We start from the raw sequence: 19,925 nt of genomic DNA, 5'->3' as shown, positions 1-19,925 counted from the left end.
TCTCTGTCTCATTATCCTGCTGTTTGTAGTAATAAATGAATAGTTTTCCCCAAGTTGAGTCTGTTTTGCCCGTGATGGTAACTTTAAGGATTTCTCCCTGTCCTTATCTCAAACCTCGAGCCGTTTTTCCTTATATTTTCTCTCCCTGTTCTCTCGGAGGGTGGGGGGAGTGAGAGAGAGACTGCATAGTCTGGTCCTGATCAGGCCTGAACTACGACAAGAACACATTCACAAAATACTTTTGTGCCATTGAACTTGTGTTTTCCATGAAAAAAACCAAAAAAAAAAAAACCAAAAAAAAACCAAAAACAAAAAAAAAACCCAAAACACCACACAAAAACCCCCCATGTTTGGGTTGGGAAAATTAATCCAATTCTTTCAGTGTTGTTATAAAGCCAACTAGCATAAGAAAGGTGTCGTAGTTCAGCCCCGATCGGGACCAGACTACGCAAAATAACAATTTAGGAAAGAGTGAATTACATACGTCGTGCTTGTCTTTTTTATCCAAGAAGGAAGATCTCCCCATTGCACCTTCAGCTGCATGGCTGGCTTCCTTGCCAGTTGGCCTGTGGTAGCCATGGCTGCTATCCTATAGTCCCGGCACTCCTTGCCCCATCTCAGTCTGGCCTTTACAAACAGGAAAACAGTCACCCAAATTTCAGAAAAGAATCACAGAACCACCCTTGACCATTTCAAAATGCATGCTTTTCTTCTTCCTGAAACTTCACATTGATCCTTACTGTTTCCAAATCTCTTTCATTCTAAATAGGCTCATGGAGAAATTTTAACTGCATCTGTAAAAATCTAAGGCATAGCAGAAAAAAGATTGCTAGGCTGTGTAGAACTACATGTACATGCTCCTGTCTCAAAGCAACCCCTTAACTTGGTAACTTCCTAATCAAAATGTATTTTTTTCCTAGAAGATTGCACTATCATTTCTATTAGCCTTCCCCAATACCTTTTGATTTGAACCTCACCCTTTTTTTCAATACTGAAATATCATGCTGAATTTGTTAATTGCAGCTGCAAAGAGGAGAGGTTTGTAAATTGTTATGCAAAGACATCTTGCATTAAAAGGCACATGGGAAGTGCAGCACAGGAAGATGCGAAAAAAGAAAAGGAAAGACCTGTTCCTTCATTTATGATACTCTCTTAGGCATCAACACATTACCCAACTTTACTTTTTCTGTATTTTTGTATAAATGCTAAGAAATACATTTCAAATGCATTTGAGTTATGAGTCTTCTGAAATGAATTATAAATGAGAAAAACAGCCAGATGCCCAAACAAGAAAACTCATAGTAGAGCAAATAATAAATAGGTAGTAATGAAGCCATCAGTTTTTCAAACTTTTTAATACTTATTCTGGTCATATTTTGATGTATACGAGCCACTTTTGATGAAGTCAATATCTTTTTTTGCCAGATTTTGAAGTGGCTGATTTTTTTTTTTTTCATTCAAAAGAATGGTGAAAGATAGGAACATTTTCTGAAATGTCACAAGCTTTGTGACACATTTTGAAATGTGCATGTTTTTCCTGTTTAGTTCTCCTAATCAGCAGGTGCTTTGTGCTTATTAAAAAAACTTTGGCCTTTTTAGATGTCTCTCCAGATGAAGGTGCCTGTGTGCTTACCTGGGCTTTCAGAGGCAGTATTATAGCATCAGCACATGCTTTCCAATTGGTTTCAGCCAGCTGAACCACAACTAGTTGCACATCAACTTTGGCAGCATCAGAACGAACATATGCCGTAGCTTGATAACCTTGATTTCTGTTGTCACTCCTTACTGCCTGTGCCACAATCGTAAAGCCAGGTGGAATTACGTCTCCCAGGAAGTTGCGCTGAAAAACACCACCCAACCATCTGTGCTTAAGTATTTCTGTTTGTTCACTGGAGAGCCCACAGCCTGGTTTACGTGCACTGATAGCAGGAAGTAGCCCTCGTCCTTCATCAGTTTAGTTCGCTGTGTGTATTTCTATATCCCCAATTTTTAAGAATAAATTTGGTTGGAATCCTGATTATTTCATTACCATCCGGAATTTTCAAAGACATGATTGTTTTGATGAGGGATCCAAGATTCTTCCAAACTATCTTTATGCATGTAGTAAGATTTTGTTCTTTATTTTAATATTTCAAATAGCTGCCTACAATATGTACTAGATATCTTCATAGCAACATGCATGCTCACAACATAATTTACTATATACAGCCTCTTCAAGCCAACTGATTATTGTGAAATCCTTTTTAGAAGCAGTGCTCCCATAGATGTCACTTGTGTTTGCAGAGCCAGTTGCTCTATTATTATGTAGATACCTTTACTTAGTACAATTACAGAATACTAAGTGTGTAATAAAGAGCTAAAGATGATCTGTGCTTAATGGGACTTTACATTTACCCATCAGGGGTGACCACAGAGTTTGATTTAGTTATACAATGCATGCCCTCATGACCTGAAGTCTACATCTAAAAATAATTAGGTGGACTTAAGGCAAAAACATCTTTAAATAAAATCTATATATTTCCCTCCCATTCTTAACTTAATGCAATTTATTTTGCATTTTAGGATTTCATAGGAAAAAACCAAACATTCTTCTTTAATGTACAACCCAATTCCCTTAAATTTTCACAATTTCCTGGCTTTCATGTATTGCAAACACCATTAGAAAATAAGGAAAATATATCCAAGAAACCAACAAACAAAACTCTAAAGCCAAGGAAATTTATGAAAAAATGTTTTCATGGGGGGGAAAAAATATCTCAATGGACTTTGATTTTCAGTTTGCCAAGTTGACTCACATAATGCTTCCTAAGTCTAACTCCCTCAGTGCCACCACATCTACAGTTCCTGCTCAGTAGCCAGCAAAGCCTGCCTGCTTGTTTGGACCATGCATATAGTAGTACCTCACGAGTCAGCCTGGAATCACAGCTGTGGTGAATGCTGACTGCTCTGCTCACATGGCTCCTCCTTGAGCTGCGGCCAGTGTTCTCTCCGTGGTGATGGTGGCTGTGGCTGCTGCTGCTGCTGCTTGAGTGACTGCTCCTGTGGCTGCTGCTACTGCTGCTGCTGCTATTGCTGTGGCTGCCTCCCGACTCAGAGGAAGATGATGATGATCTGCTTGATATCTTCTGATCTGGATGCTACGAAATAAAGAGTTTAAAAAGCTATGGCATGTCCTCTAGTTTTACAGTGTAGACATCAAAATCAGAGCTATCAGCCTCCCTCTATAGGTAATAGGCAGACTTAGACATATCATAGAATCATAGAATGGTTTGGGTTGGAAGGGACCTTCAGAGGTCATCTAGTCCAACCCCCCTGGCAAGGAGCAGGGACATCTCCAACCACATCAGGTTGCTCAGAGCCCCGTCCAACCTGGCCTTGAATGTTTCCAGGATGGGGCATCTACCACCTCTCTGGGCAACCTGTTCCACTGCTTCACCACCCTTGTTGTAAAAAATTGTTTCCTTATGTCCAGTCTGAACCTACCTCCCTCTATTTTAAAGCCATTACCCCTTGTCCTATCATATCAAAACAAGCTCTGCTAAAGAGTTGTTTTTATTATCATAATGCAGCCATGACATATATTGGATAGGAATGTGCCTCGGCTCCACCTGGACTTCTCTGCTGATAGGAAGGCCATGTACACAGTTATTGCAAATGGCAACATCACATTGTCCATTACTAATGTTAGGGAAAATAAAAACTGACACTTAGTAAGTCCTCAAACACATCCATATTTTTTTAGAAATTATAAGATATCACAATTTAATTAAAAACATTGTAAATCTTCCTCTTTCATAAGCAAGATATATAACAACTATACAGGCAACACCTACAAACAACACTACATTATCATCCTTCCAATATATACCTAAAATACCTCTGTGCCATAACGCATACTGAACTTGGTTTCTGATACAATTCACAGACACAATGATTTTGCCATAATTGCCTAAAAAACCGTGGACGCAGCTATTCCCTTTGGAATATCCTGCTGTTTTATAATTCCCCCACGGTCTTTGTTAACTGCATTGTACCGTATCTAGCCCAAAGGTGTCCTGACTGAAATTTGAGTATTGCAAATGCTGCAACAGAAGAAGGATGCAGAATAATAGTTGGTATTTTAGTAAGAAATTTGCTTATTTTGGCCATGATCAATGCTGTTATTGCACAGTACAGGATGCTCAAGTGCAAGGAAGGAGACAAAGCCCTTCAGTAATATGCTTGATCATATCAACTAGGTCCACCACGGGAAAGTGCCTTTGAATTAGGGACCTACCTGATGAACACGAGCAGACCTGAAATGGAGCCGGTATACCTTCGGAAGTTGATATTCCTGCAAAATTCCAAAAGAAGTTATTACCTACAACTCGGTGAAGATCCCATCTTAACAGAAGTCAAAGTATTAGAAAATGTTACCTGTTCTGTAGAAACATCATAACTACGGTGACTGCTAAATTGGGACTTGACACGTTTCATCTCAGCTTGTCTGTTGTATTTGCTACGGCGATGGGAAACACCAACACTTTCACTGCTACTGCTGCTACTGGTGCCACTGCTGGTGCTTCTGCTGCTACTGCTGCTGCTCTGTGTTTTACGCTTCTGCTCAGGGACACTTCTCTCTACAGCAGCACTATCATGTGGAAATGATGTGGTCTTGGACTGCTTCTTAGTCTTATGCTTTATACCAGATGCTTTGCTACTGCTGCTACTGCTGTGGCTGCTGCCTTTGCTGCTGCTGTCCTTGCTGCTTCTACTACTTCTACTACCACTACTACTGCTACTGCTTTTGCTACTGCTGCTGCTACTGTTAATACTACTGCTTTTGCTACTGCTGCTGCTACTGTTAATACTACTGCTTTTGCTACTGCTGCTGCTACTGTTAATACTACTGCTTTTGCTACTGCTACTACTGCTACTACCGCTACTGCTTTTGCTACTGCTACTACCGCTACTGCTGCTGCTACTGCTACTACCGCTACTGCTGCTGCTACTGCTACTACCGCTACTGCTGCTGCTACTGCTACTACCGCTACTGCTGCTGCTACTGCTACTACCGCTACTGCTGCTGCTACTGCTACTACCGCTACTGCTGCTGCTACTGCTACTACCGCTACTGCTGCTGCTACTGCTACTACCGCTACTGCTGCTGCTACTGCTACTACCGCTACTGCTGCTGCTACTGCTACTACCGCTACTGCTGCTGCTACTGCTACTACCGCTACTGCTGCTGCTGTCCCCAAAGGGGTAGAATTTCTTTGCTTTGGCTTTGGACTGTCTTGTTTTCAGATTTGTCTGGGTGCTTCCCTGCGGCGTTCTGTGGTCAGAGTCACTGCTGGAGGGGCTGCTAGTTGTACTCTCGGCGCTTCCACTTGCACTGCTGGCACTGGATGATGAGCTTCTGGATTTTCTTGTCCCCTAGTCAATGGCACCATTGGAGAGGAAAAAAAAAAAAAAAGTGTAAGTAAAATCAGATACAAAGAGCCGTGACTCTCTCTGCTGCCTTTGAAGACAAGATGTACGCCTGATAGCATTCTTGCACTATATCACAATAAGGCAAATTCATAATAATGTGTTAAAACCACCTGTAAGAAGAACAGTACCTCAAGCCATTTTGTGATAACGAACATGTGTAGAAATTGTTGATCATACAACTTCATGTAACTGATGTTTGGAATGACAGTGCTGTAGCTGTGACTATCTGAGGGCAAGGTGTGCAGGTAGGTGTCGTACCTTTTTTGCTACTGTTGCAGCAGCTGGAAAGAACAGACTACCTTTTGGGCATACAACAGCTATTTTGTGTCTTACAAGAGATTTTCAGAAAAACCTACACCACCAACCTGCTCCTTCTAATGTCCTTCACCTGCAGAAGAGATGAATGCAAACAAAAGACCTGCAGGAAGATTTGTGTACCCAAAAGGCTGTCTTTATTTTCCAATTTTTGTACACTAGGTAAACAAAGGAGGCTACTAAGTAAAAGAAATATAAATAAATAAGTTTTGTGTAATGTCTCCCACAAATCTAGAAGTAGATTTTACAGCAGTACCTGGCCATCAGTATCATCAAGGATTTTCTTCACTCTTTTAATTGCTCGTTTTCTGGAGGATACTTGTGCCTCTGGATCTTCAAATGTTACCAAACGTACCATTTTTGTAGGAGCTTGGTCTCCTGCTTGAATTGTGACTTGTATTTTTTCAATAGGTCCCTCTGTGTTAACTGAAATTGCATGACAATTAGTATTACTGTTATTATTAGTAACTGAGTAATAGAATAAGAAAATTTTTGCTATAATTTATTTAGCCATTCTTCCCCAAATGGAAATATAAATGCTCGTTGATTTTTTTTTGCTATTGAGTAACTCTTAAAAAATTTCTGTGATAACTAAAGCATAAACTAGCAACAATCTAATTTCAAAATATTAGCATGATACCAGATTCTTTTCAAGTCAATAAACAGAATGATCAGCGGATTTAAGTCAAGTGAATTGGATTGCTTAACTACGTAATGCTGTGGGATAGCAAATAAGGCACCAGAGAGGAACTGAGGCCCAACACTTGAATCATAAAGAGTAGCCCAATGGTTAGGCCATTAGTTTGATACTTTGGAGACCTAGATTCAGTGGCATGCTTCTGATCATGGATTAAGACCTTGAGGACTAGATCCCGGCAGGGTTAATCCATAATTCCCTTTAAGAGTCTGGGTTTTCAGAGTGTAGCTACAGGACACTGCATCAGATCTGTTGCCCATGTCCAATTGCTCTGTGCTTGCATCCCAAATCCAGTGATTCAGGATGCATCAGACACGCTCTGCAGGCACAGATCAGCTCTGCTTGACACTGGCCAAGCTAAGGGGCGTTGCTGGGAGAGCTGGGAAATTGCTGCTCAGATGAGCAGGAGAGAAGTGGATTCCTGTGACAGTCTGTTGCCAAAACTGGCAGGGTTGGTAGGTCTAATGGTAGTTTTACTGGTACTTAAGATACAAAATATGTATATGTACATACACAAAAATATATATATATATACAAACACCCCTACCCACTCACCTGTTACTTTCTTTTTGTGCACAGTCATATTTACCTGGCTTGAAGCTCATTCTCAATGCATGCTCTCCTACTAGGTAATAAAGAGGCACATTTTTGATAAATGCTGCATGTATGCTTTTCCTCTCAATGCACACTTGAACGCCAAATGTACTTGCATTGGAGCACCTGGACTGAACAAATGGTTCTTTTTGGGAAGAAGAGTCTCCAAAGGAAAAGGCATTTCCTGATGAAACATCTTCTGCAGACTGTCTGTCCTATTAGATAATACACATGTCAAGTTAAACTGGGCAACAGTAAGAGGAATACTTGCATGTTATGAGTCCTATTTCACTCATAGTTATATGTGTTCTGCAGGAGGAAGTAACCAGCTTATATGCGATAGGAAGGCTGTGACATAGAACAACTTGGTTTTCAACTGGATAAAATTATCAACCGAACGGCTTGATTAGACTACCTAGAGTAAAAAGAGCTTCAGGCTATAAGAATGGAAAATTATATCACAGATAAATTAATTCTAAATATTTAATTTTATTTTCCTGAAGTATTAGAGAGTGTTAACAGGTTCTTGATAAATCTGAGTGGGCTCTAGAGAACTGGAGTTCTTTCCTGTGATTTACAGTTGGGTCAAACAACAGAACCTTTACCTATGTCCACAAAAACTCGGTCTCAGTTGAGGTCTGACATGAATGTGAGACTATATCAGCTAGATGGTCAAAGTATATAAGATATTAGAAAATTCCACTCAAGACTATGTAATTTGCATGTGCTAAGCGGTGCTTGCAGAAGAACAAATTAAAGTTAATTAAAATTAGAATCAAATCCATGAAATGAAAACTATGATTTCCTGGAGCAACAAAGCAAATAGCTAAAGACACATAATCATAAGCTTTCATTTCACATGTAGTACAGGTTTGAAATGAATTTTTTACTGTTTATCATGTTGCACAAGATTCCAAACTTGTACGAACCCCACTGAAAAACTGGAATTTTAATGCTAATATTTTCTTTCCAAAAAAATTCTAATGATATTGGGAAATGCTCCCGTTAGTGCCATTTTCCAGTTTCTGCTAATTTAAGAATAACTGTGGTGTGCTGAGTTTTCAGGAAGGGTAGCACAGAGGCACAAAGCAAGATATTGGAAGCTGCTCTCACTAACAGTATGTTGACAGTATGCCTATTGACTTCTCCAAAGGAAAGTGTTGTACTCATCCTCTGTTCATCTCTTATTTCATCTGAAAGCCTTTCAGAGTTGCAGGACAACAATTAAACCAGAACAGGGCAGTGTATTCCTCACCTCTGTCAGTCTTTCACTGAATGAATTGTCATGGTGATGCCTTCACAATGCTACCCATCACAGAAAGACTGTACTGGCTTTTATGGAAAACCGTAGCTCGGGAAGTAATTTGATTTAACACACAAAGTGCCACCCATCCTTGAATCAGGATGCTTATAAGCAGTAAATTTCGCTCTACAAGTTGGGCAATGGAGCGTCTTAGGCATCATCTGTGGCTGTCCCAGGAATGTGATGCTTGTGTAGTGGTTAAAAAGTATTTTAAAGATTGTGGTCCTGTCCTGTAGATGGCAGTGTAAAATTAATTACCAAAGAAAATGCTTTTGCTTTTAAAAAGGTGTTGCCAGTCTGATATATTACACTCCAGATTGTAAAATACTGATACTATAGGGATATTTTTGTTACTAGATTGAACCTGACTTATTTTGAGCAAAGCAGCATTGGTCAGAGATGAATTGTACATTTTCCTATGGAGAAAAGAAATGGCCTCCCACTGATTAAAAGCCCCAAAAAGAATAGTCAGACACTACATCATTTACCCTGATATTATCAGTCTTGCCTGATGCAGAATCTGAATCGAATGACATCTTCATTATGTCAGGCACTGCTTCAGGTAGAAGAACTGGAGTCATCTTACTAGCAGCCAAATCCCCAATATTTCGTGTAACAGCAAATGTCTTAGACCTGCAGAATAAACATTAGAGGAAATCTGTATCGATAAAGCACTGCTGAGGAAAAGACCTGAATAATGCCTTGTAGCACGTACTCAGCAACAAGTATCATACCTTGCAAATTGCTTTACAGATATTTACAGCCTCTTTCCTGTTAGTTTTATTTTAAGGGCTGCTAAGAGTGAATAAAGACATGGACCAAACTCAGGGGCAGATAGCTCAGTTAGGCTTTTAGAATCACACGTACAGGTTAAAAGCACTGCAGTTGATGGGATCTCTGTAAGCCTAAAGCCTTGAAGAGCAGCCCACTTAGAAGCCTGGATGTGGATTAAGTTATTAGATTTTTGAGTCTCCCATTTTGATCATCTGGCCTTTTAAATTTTTAAACTCATCTTCTCTGTGTTCACTGCTAAACTTAGTTCTCATTTCCTTTGACATTATATTTGGAAAAATACTGCCATAACTTCAAAAAACAAACAGTCTCGGGACTGATGGCTACTGAATACTGTTTCCTGTGCAACCTTTGTTAAGGCAGAATTAGAGAAAGGAGCCTGAACTCATAAAAGTGTCTCCAGCTTGATCTGACTGCAGAGGTACTCATGGCTTGGCAAGACATCAGAGAGACATGTAGGAAGGTTAAGAGCCTATATATGCAAATGTGCTCAATACATAGTTTCCAAATGTTGTGGACTCTAAGAGTATTAGTCAAGATCCAGGATGAATGACAAAAGATGCAGCATGAGGCTGAGGCTGTCACAGCTAAAAAGCCTCACCCCCCCCTCCAGGCTCCATAACCCATGTTCTCCAGGGCTGCTGTTGCAGTGCTGTGAGAACTAGGAGTTTTGCTTTGGGTCAGAGAAATATCTTGAATATTGAACCCTTTGAGAGTTGAAAACTTATTTCCCTCAGCTATTAACAGTGTGCTACCTCTATCTTATTAGCCATTTATCAACTTTAACATCCAGCTCAAAATTCCCCATGCACTGTTTCTCAGGTATGAAGTTGATCTGCTTGTCCTGGGGCTTTTGTGGTCTGCCAACAGAGGTGGCCTTTGTGACAGCGAATGGAAAGATGGTCTGCAAAATGGTCTTTATTTTAATATGGTCCACACTGTAGTAGCCTAAGCAATTCCATTCTAACCTATTTGAAAAATGAATTTGTATTCATTTGATAGCCCTCTCTTCCTCTTGAAGGTTCCTGCCGTGCTGTGTGCACAGAAAAGCACACAATTGCACTTCATGTGGAAGACCTCAATAAAATGTGTGTCACCTATGGGCTTTGGTTTTTTATCCATCTCTCCCTTCTTTTTTAGATGAGGACGTGACAGCAACGCTCCACGCTGGGTGAGAGGAGAACCTTGAAGAATGGAATCTGAAATAAAATATTCTCCCTAACAGGCTGAAGTGATAAAAGAAAATACAAATCAACTTGCATTTCAGATGGCTCATCTGGGTAAAGGTACAAAAAGGGAAATAACTTTTATTTTAATCCCATTCAATAATTCAAATGACCACTGAACTGCAGGCTGGGTCTCCAAGCAGAAAGCCCTAGGGTTTCTTTTTCAATTTATTTTTTTTTTTTAGTATTTTTTTTATGCCAATAGTCTACTCCTGCCACCTAATGAAAGTGGAGGATCGATTCCTCCCTGTTGAACACAGAGAGCCGACAAATGTAGCTGCATCACAGGTGACACATGTCAATGTCTGTAGAAATCACACGGTACAGTAAAAATAGGCTACAAGAGCCAGGTCTGGTGCTTTAACAAGAAAAACAGTCACAAAGAAGGCCTAAAGCTATGGTATGAAAGAATCTGTTCTCTCTGATCCCACACAAGGGAGAAAAAATAAAAGGGAGATTTTCCAATATGTATTAGTATATTTTTTTGGATGAGAGAAGAAGCTGTGCTATAGTATAAGCCAAATTCACTGCAGGGGTAAGGACGAGCAATTCGGCTGTGTTGTGCCCACTGACGTCTCAGTGAGTGTGGCCTTGCGGGCATCCCTAACATGGGGACAGAAGAGCTCAATGCCTATTTAAAACAAAACAAAAATGAAGAAAAAACTATTTTCCCAGGTTTTAAAGCACAGCATGACATTGTATCTAAATAAATGTGAAGCAAGAGACAATCCTCCAACCAGATCTTTAGCTCTCTTTCTGCTGCAGTGAAATGAAAGTTTCTGCCTTTCTGATGCACCATCCCTCTGATCTTGGTGCAAAGGTGCTATAAAAATGGAGACTTGGAGCACCAGTCATTTCCCTTCTCTGTCCCCAAAAACACCGAGCTGCCGTGTAAGCTCACAGCGTATGCTGGCGTTTCTGCATTTTCCGTTACATGTGCTGTCTACACGTTGTATACAATGCTGTAATTTCATAATTAGTCGTATTTATAAGAGATCTATGTGAAGCAGTTTCTGCTTATCCTACAGTTAAAACAAGCAAAAAAAGCCCTGTGATAGAAGCTCTATTCAAGATTACCTACATACTTCAGTAGCCTGTCATTATGAATATGTAATATATTTGCAAAGTGCATTCTCTGGCAGCTCTCCATATTTATACTTTAATCACAGGGCTCTATTTTTTCCCTGAAATTTATTTGGTTTTTACTTTTTCCTGTAAATTTTGTTTCAAAGTATGTTTAAGGAGCCATCTGTAGTTCCAAATAATTATGTTAAAAGAGCCTTAAAAATAACTATTATTTTAAATTAAATTTAACTTTGATAGGATTGAATTGAAACACATGCTATATACATTCTCTCCACTGTATGATTAATTATTTTGCTTTGATTTTTGTTATAAAAATAGTCGAGTCCATAATGCACTGATTTGTCTTGGGAACACAAATCTCTCTATCACCAAAGTTTTCATTAATTTTTTTCTTTAGAGACTGTGATTGCTCACCTGAGTTTCTCTTTGGCTTCTGAAAATTTATATAAATCCCACAGCTGCAACAGGTTATATCCTGTATGGTGTGTAGGATACAACTGAACTTAATGCTACTGAAGTGTGCTTCCCATGTCTGGGTACGAGATGAAGGGGAAAGCCATATCAGATCCTGACTAGCTTCAATGACACGGTACTATAGAAGGTAACCCGCTGACCATCAAGATAAAGTGCCCAATAGTAAACTATTTTGAACACAGCTCGCAAACAAATGAAAGAGCAATAGCTTTCTGGAACTATTTCTTTAAATGGGGAATTTAAAGCTAACAAGTGAAGGTGTCAGAAGATCTCTAAAATATTGAATTCAATAGGTTTGTTTTTTTTTTTTTTTAATTCTTTGGTGTAGCTATGCAAAAGGAAGAGAAATGTGAACTGTGTTAAAATATGTTAAACTAAAATTTTTGACTCATTCTATATAGAATATCTGTCTACTCCTTTCTCTCTCTATCATGCCTGCTTATTTCTCTTCATATCTTTAAGATGTTTTACTTTGCTTGGTCTTTGACCTCCTCAGTGACATGGTTCAATGTTACATTCTCTAGTTATTGCCTTGCCTTCACTTGTACTCATTGCTGTTTCATTGCTCTGTGTGGTTTCTACTGACCATTTGTTTTGTAACAGTGAACAGGAACGCTTTTCGGAGAAAAATTGATGGTGCTAAAAGTTAGGTGGTGAGTATTAGCTCTCTCATATACTTGGCATTATATGGCTATTTCCAGCTGACTACTTCACTTTATAAATAATAATGCTGCAGGGTTTAGAACAGGGCTTGGGCTGGAACTCATGGACTCCTCTGCTGTAATCCCCTGCCTTTGGTACTGAGTTGCTTTATGCTTTCTGGAAATGCATTTAACCCTTTTTGTGTCTGATTTGATTTCCCCTTAAGTCAAAGGAAGAAAATATTTTTTATTTTTCTTTGCAGGGAAGATTCTTCTGCTAACATTTGTAGCTCTGCTTGGGGCTCCAAACTCCTTGTCACTGTCCAATATTCTCATTTCAGTTCAGCGTCCTTATTGAGCTCATTAATATCTGCCTCACCGTCTCCAACCCTGAGAGCTAACAAGAGCAGGTGCCTGCTGTCCCTGATGACCTTGGGAGCAGACAGTCCCAGTCTTCACAAAACAGTCTGAACAAAACTTTTGGGCTGTGGTGCCCCAGCAGCTTATATGCAGCTAACTGACGCTCTACGAACTGCCGAAACCCTCCCTCCTCTGCACGGAGAACCTGATTGCAAACACGTTTGATGGAGTAAAGGAATCATCTTAGTGAGGAGGATGTGATGTCAAATGCCTACTAGGACGGTCTGTGACCATTGAAGGGCAAGGGAGAATAATGATTAGCTTAACTGGTGGCTAAACGGAGGAGACCTGCGGAGCTTCTCTGGGCCAGCAGCCACGAATGCTAATTGCAGCTGGATCAAGCAACTGAGCTCTTTTGTTACGGCTGTATTCCTAGAGCAGAAACTTGTTAACATTTCGGCGGACTGTGTAATAGCTGATTTCTGTTGTCAGTAATGCTTTTCCTTTGTGATGAATTTTTGGCTTGTCTTTCTCAGTATTTTTTCACGTGTGTACGTGAAGGTTTTCTAAGCTTTGGTCTACTGCTTTGATTCCTTGGACATACTTTTTCTGTTCCCTCCCTCTCTTTGTGCTTGTATTTCCATCTGTTTTCATTTGTTTGACATCTGGCTGCAATAGTTTTCCGGAGTGTATTGTAATTGCATGCACTGATAATAAATCAAGTAGACCTAACAGACAAGAAAACCAAATGGCAGCCACAGGGAAACAAGGTGAAAACACAAGAAGCACCAAATCCTTTACGCTTCAAGGCATCAAATGCAAATATATATGGGTCAGAACTCATAGGATTCAGCTGGCTTATATGTTACCTGGTGTCTCCAGTCCAAATATACGTATTGGGACAAAAATTTTATGCTATACCATACCTTATGGGCCTCAAGAAGTGAGAAATGATCCTAAAGAGGATTTTCAGGTGAAGACCACAGGAAGTAATGCATATTTTCAAGTAAAGCTTTGGTACATGTCACTTCATTTAAAATAAACAAACTACATCAGTAATTGACAGTTATCCAAGCTAGCAGTCAAAGACAAGATCCCTAAGCAAATGTTCTGTTTTGTTTGGAAAGACTCTGCACTGCCATATAGAAGGATAACAAGCGCTATGTCTTACCTTACAGTAATTATGTTAGTCTCATCTTTACATGGTGGAATTTCAATTTTGATATTTTTTTCCTTCATTTGGACAATGGCAACAACATTCACAGGCACATGAGCATTCACTTTGGTGTGTGCTTCCAGCCCCGCCTGGATCATGTGTGTGTTGATCCCCATTACAAAGGTCATCTCCTTAGCCATGCTGAAAACGTAGAATGAGGGTAAAATTATGTTCATACAGCAAAGAACTGTTGAATTTTTACAACCTCTGTCACTTGGAAATACAATTTTTATTATTTTATACTAAATATTTACCTTATACTCACTTTGGATCGCAGCCTAATGTTGGCATTTAGTAACTCAGTCAATCTGAAATCAGACTTTGGAGAAGGTGTAATCTGTGCTTGAACTATTACAAAGAAAGCAAAAAAAGTGTTAAAAATCCTCCCCTGCCCCCAATCCTGATAAACATTTTTGTGTTGCTCAAGTCTGGAAATACGTTACCATTTCCTGCCACTTTTGTGACAGAGGAGTAATAGAAGCTGGTCTCCGTTGGGAACCCAGTACAGGTAGGCACGATACAACGGATCTCAGAGGACAGTAAAGCCTTGGTCCACTGTCTCCCTACACCACTTACAAGGCTACTGATTATTCTCCTTATTGAAGGGATTTTTTCGTCAGGTCCATACCATGCCTGCAATTACAGAGTTCAACTTGTCTAAATAAGCAGAACTTGCATATCATGATCCGTGTCATTAACTATGCCTCAGGGGAAAGTCTGCCAGCAATGATTATAGCTAATCCTGATCAAAGCTTGACCTTATTTTCCTTGAGTATTACTAAAGACAAAAACCCCTCTTTAATTAAAAAGTTTTTTTTTTTTTTTAAAAGGGAGATAATACGCAAAAGAAGCAGCAGTTTAAAACTTTTGGTTCTTGGGTGGCGGTGTTTTTGAAGTGATACCTGCAATGCATTTTGAATGGCGTTTTTATCAAGTCCACCAAAGAACAACTCTTGGCCAAACATCTTCAAGTAGCCTGATGCGAAAGGTTTGTCACTGGAGAACGCCTTCCAGTCAGAGAGCTGTGCAAGAAGAGGAAAAAAGTCTGTTTCTTCATAACATTTTGGGAAGCACTATCTTTGAGATTCTCTTTTTCCCAAGAATTTACTGTTTTTAGGATTTGCTTGAAGTTATACTCGGTCTCCCAGTCCCCGTCAGGAGAGTAACCTTTAGCAAACACCTCCTGCAGTCCTTCAACAGTTATTCCCACCTGTGGGAAGAAGTAAAGTGTAAATGCCGATTGGATGATGTTTGTATGAAGGGATAAGAGGGCAAGCTGCAGGTAGACCCATTTACCTCCAAAGGATCAGCCACTCTTCCAAGGAAATGTGTCCGCAGCTGGGACATAGCCGTCGTTGGAATTAAGCTTCCTGCATTATTTAATACCAAATATTTAGCTGCCAGTCCACTCATAAGGACGTCTGAAGAGAAATAGGCAGGAAAACACAGCACAGTTAGTTTTTACAACCACAGTGTGCAGGTTGTATCTATTTACTGATTGTGTAATTCACCCGATACAACAAGAGAAAGACCAGAAAACCCAGCTGTAAAACTAGTATTATAAACTAGTAATAAACAGAATATTCTGCATTTTTTTAACTATTAATGGGCAAAATTACAAGCCTCCTGCCCATTGCATGGTGGTTATGCAGTTTTTCCAATTGCTTCTGCTATATCATTACATCCGGTCACATTCTATAATGTCAGCTTACAAAATGCTTTTACGAAACATCATTTAAGGGAACTTGACAAGGGGGATCAGAAAACAGGTTTGTCATCCTTTGCTGGTAGTTTTGTCAAAGTGATATAGATGTTCTATAAGGACAGATGGTGAGGCATAGATTTGTCTTTCAAGTGACTCAGAGGCAATTTAATACATCTAGTTCCAAATGCTGTAACTCTTTACATGAAACGCACTAATTGGTAAGTAATTGTTAACTATTGAGTGAACTTTGAGCAAACAAATTTGTGTCTATTTTCTCTACTTTAGATTTATCATCTATAATGTTCTTAGACATAGATGATCAGTGCAGAGCACAGACGTGTTCTTCCCAATCTTGGCACGGGTCTATACAGTCCTGTTTACTGAGTTGAAGTAATCCCAAGGCTTTTCTAAGTTTCCTTTGGTTTCAAGAAAAACAAGGCTAACATGATATGTAGGCATCCCTGTCGTGCTTCCTTTCTTCCAGCCCTCCTCTCTTTCTACACTAACTGGAGGACTGGGGAGTATTTTAGGAGTCCCTATGTTAAATTTCTGCTATCCTCATGTTAGTAGGCACCATATACTGGTTAAATCTCAGCACCACCAGAAATCAGCTTTGGAAATCTGGTACAGATGGGACAACTGCAGACCCCTGGAAGATCCAGACCAATAGTTTCAGTACCTGTACAGAAATTATTGCTGAATTGTAGGAAATACATTTTCAAACATAAGATGAAGTGAGTCTGTGACCTCTTTCCAGAAAATAAGTGCCTAAGTTCTCATAAATTATTTAGCCAAAAGTTAAAGAAAAGATTATTGCTTGGTTCATAAATCTGGGGCATTACAAATACCGAGGCCCATATTATTTCTCTAGTGCCACTCTCTGCATTTCAGATAACATCTTACTTGTGAGTCAGCACTTTTCCCTTCTCCTGTGAATCTGTGCATGCAGACAGAGGTCTGGGTGGTTATTTGCCCTTGTTTACTCCTCACACAAAGATGTTTCGTATCAGACTGCTGGGACTGATTTTGATTTTTAATTTCTCACAACAGATTTCAACTTTTCATCTATTTAAGAAACAGTCTGTTGGGAAAGCAAACCACTTAGTCTACTCAATCTGTATGAACTGGCATTTCACTACATCATCTTCACTGGTTTGCTGTGTGAAGCTCCTGTGCTACCCAAAGTGCTAGGCACTATCCTACCTACAGCATGCATGGTTCGGTATCAGCTCCTGCAATCAAAACACAGGTACGTATGCCACCCCATTGATGGCACAAGAATCAATGGGGAATCTTCAGCAGATAGCAAGGAGAGATGACAAAAGCTCACATTTTAATGCTCATCATCTAGAAAATAAAAACACAGCCATACTGGAAATTACTAATAAGCTGACTTGAGACTTGGAAATGTGAAGACTAGTTCTCTGAATGAGCTTAGTGAGGACAGTCCTAGGTGTTGTGTGGACTAGACACTAGAATAAGGCATGGTATTTTTAATGAATTTGTTAAGGCTCCTTTTTTTTGTGTTCTAACCTATGAAAACTCTTAGTTAAAAAAACTCATGGTACTTAATGATACTTAATAAGAAGTGTTGCTCATAAATGATCATACAGAATTCATTGACTTGACAAAAGCAGGGATATTTTCCATACCTCAGACATTACATAGTACTACTGCACTAAGAAAATATTTACCAGTGAAAAATCCTACTGACACAGTCAGATGATGCACTGTAGCCACTTAATTTTGAGAGGGTGATGTCACCTGCATATATCTGACTAAATGTCTTACCCCAGGGAACAGCGAAAGAGGAAAAAAAAAAAAAAAAAAACCCCAAAAATCGGTGATCAAAGAAAGCAGACTTTGGTACCTATGAACATTAGTATACATACTCAATTATACAAATCTGCGCATACTGAAAGTCAGATTCTGTCAGTCCTCACATTGAGCAGAACCTGAGTCATCCCTTTGATGGCAGTAGTAGCGTGTAGAGCATGAAGCACTATTTGTGGTGGCCACGTGTGACAGATTCCAGATTAGAGATAGATACAGCTGATATTATTGCCTGCCATTAAAAATTCACCATCTAGCACCACAAAGATCTGTGATGCTGAGGGCACATTTTTGTTTTTAGTAAGGAAATAGGTACTGCATTAGAGCCGTCACTATGGTAACTCCTCCAGAATGGACTCACTGAAACACATTTCACCTGTGGCTAGTGGTGACAAATCAAATCAGAAAGCTGGAAGAGGGATCCTCCTCCCACACCAGTGTAATAGAGGATTGACTTCATTTAGCTGAGTTATCCAAGTCTAAGATTAGCATGTGTGAGAAAAGGATCTTGTTTCTTATTCTTCAGGATGAGAAGTTTAAATATTACATATGCATGGTAACCAAATTTCTGACACCAGTCTTCACCAGTAACAACAATTCACTGATGTGCTGCATTTCCAGGCTACAGCCAGAGCAAAGTAAACCATTTCACACAGCCCTCTGCCAGCAACCCTCACGTGTACGACACCCTTCCTTCTCACTGTGCAGAATTCCAGACAGCTTCATTTTAAAAACAAAAATAAGAGGAGAAAATGAGTACCTGCAACTAGAAACATATATCTACATATTACTGAAAAATGTATTTCTCCTTGAACGCATTTTAAATGATACAAGAGTTCACGTAGTTCTTATTAGGGACTGTATTTCTTTGGGCACTCTGTCTTGAGCTCTGAGGCAGCAAGTACGTGTATTGTGTTTTACTGTGGTTGTTGTGGCACATATTATATTTATTTTTATTATAGAGCAGATTAAACGGTCATGCAAAAACCATGAAATAGGGTCAGGGCAACAATAAGATCCACAAAAGTCTTTCAAACTGCGCCCCCTCTCTAAAAAGGCAACAAAAGTACCTGTATACCTAGCACTGTGGATTTCAGATGTTTCAGTGTCTCTTTTTCTATTGATTACTTTGAAAAGAATCTTTACGTTTGCCAGTGAATAACAGAAGTGCTGAAAACATCCCAGCCCTCCTAGATAAACAGCATGTGCAATGAGACTGTGTTTGTAGATGTATTTCCCTAGTCTGCCAGGTACATATGCCAAATCACTGAGGCTGTCACGGTCATTTACATAGGGGAGTTGCTTAAAAAAAAAATCTCTACTGAGAAAAACAATATACACTGAATATAGAAATAGCTACAATTTGGCTCAACAAGAGCTGTCTTCTAATCTGGTCCTCCCCACTTTGACTACATTTTTATATCCCATTGATGTAACCGGTCAACTTCCAGATCTCATCCCTGGATCTGCTCATTCCAGTAAAGAATCCCAGTAGGACAGTGCAAGAGAAGTCTTTAGACAATATGTTTGAGTTAGCTACTCATGGGTGCAAGGAATTGTCACACCTAAATGTTTTCAGAGTTTGCTGTTTCATTGGCCACCGCTGTTGGGGTGAAAAGTATTTAGCATCATATTTGAATTCAGCAGGAGTTGTAGGTATTCAGCACCTGTAGAAATTAATCCACTTCAGCAGTAATTTAGGTCCCTTCTGTTTGTTTGGTGCTGAACAATAGTATGAAATTGTTAAGCACCACTGAGACTAAGGCATTTGATACAGGAGCATGTGCCTCACCCGCTAATGAAAATGGAGGGTTAGAGCCCCACAAGCCCTCTGGTAATTTCATGCTGGCAGTGTACAATGCAAAACGCACAGGGACCTAAACACTCTGTAAATGAAAAGCCTGAGTTTTTTACTTTTTTTTTTTTCACTGAATATAGGAGAATAAGGAGGAACAACATGCAGCTAACCAGCTGGCTAGGAGAACTGGGTTCTCATACTGTATGATTTTTTTTTCTTTCCTACACATTGACCTGTATACATTTCTCTACAAAATCTTTAGAATCTTACCTTTAAACATACTGAAGCGGAAAACCTTGCTGAATTGATATCCAGATCTGTCGAATTTGGGACTTAATACTCTGACAGCCATTCTGCAGGCAGAAGCCCTGCAAAAAAATTCAGCAAGCACATTAACACTTCAATTTATTAGT

At 39.6% G+C, this 19,925-nt stretch overlaps 1 protein-coding gene across 2 annotated transcripts in view; it reads right to left on the bottom strand.

The window, feature by feature from the left end:
- LOC104485752 (vitellogenin-1-like) overlaps positions 1-19,925 on the bottom strand; it is a 44,895-nt gene that overhangs the window by 9,633 nt on the left and 15,337 nt on the right. Inside the window, exons 13-29 of one of the 2 annotated variants that reach the window (XM_086753749.1) lie at positions 19,783-19,880; positions 15,473-15,597; positions 15,285-15,386; positions 15,079-15,198; positions 14,620-14,809; positions 14,431-14,524; positions 14,132-14,317; positions 8,870-9,014; positions 7,074-7,293; positions 6,044-6,213; positions 4,944-5,415; positions 4,417-4,724; positions 4,277-4,333; positions 3,091-3,137; positions 2,901-3,045; positions 1,634-1,840; positions 485-627 (exon numbers count right to left, since the gene is read on the bottom strand). In XM_086753749.1, coding sequence (XP_086609875.1) covers positions 485-627; positions 1,634-1,840; positions 2,901-3,045; positions 3,091-3,137; positions 4,277-4,333; positions 4,417-4,724; positions 4,944-5,415; positions 6,044-6,213; positions 7,074-7,293; positions 8,870-9,014; positions 14,132-14,317; positions 14,431-14,524; positions 14,620-14,809; positions 15,079-15,198; positions 15,285-15,386; positions 15,473-15,597; positions 19,783-19,880 — 2,829 coding nt within the window. Of the gene's footprint in view, positions 1-484; positions 628-1,633; positions 1,841-2,900; positions 3,138-4,276; positions 4,334-4,416; positions 5,416-6,043; positions 6,214-7,073; positions 7,294-8,869; positions 9,015-14,131; positions 14,318-14,430; positions 14,525-14,619; positions 14,810-15,078; positions 15,199-15,284; positions 15,387-15,472; positions 15,598-19,782; positions 19,881-19,925 lie in introns of both variants that reach the window. The other variant, XM_086753748.1, reaches the window with a different exon arrangement.

This window comes from Chlamydotis macqueenii, chromosome 8, assembly GCF_036417535.1.
Source record: "Chlamydotis macqueenii isolate bChlMac1 chromosome 8, bChlMac1.mat, whole genome shotgun sequence".
NCBI lineage: Eukaryota > Metazoa > Chordata > Aves > Otidiformes > Otididae > Chlamydotis > Chlamydotis macqueenii.
Note: the sequence above shows the minus strand (reverse complement) of the source record. Positions and strands in the feature narration are given on the sequence as shown.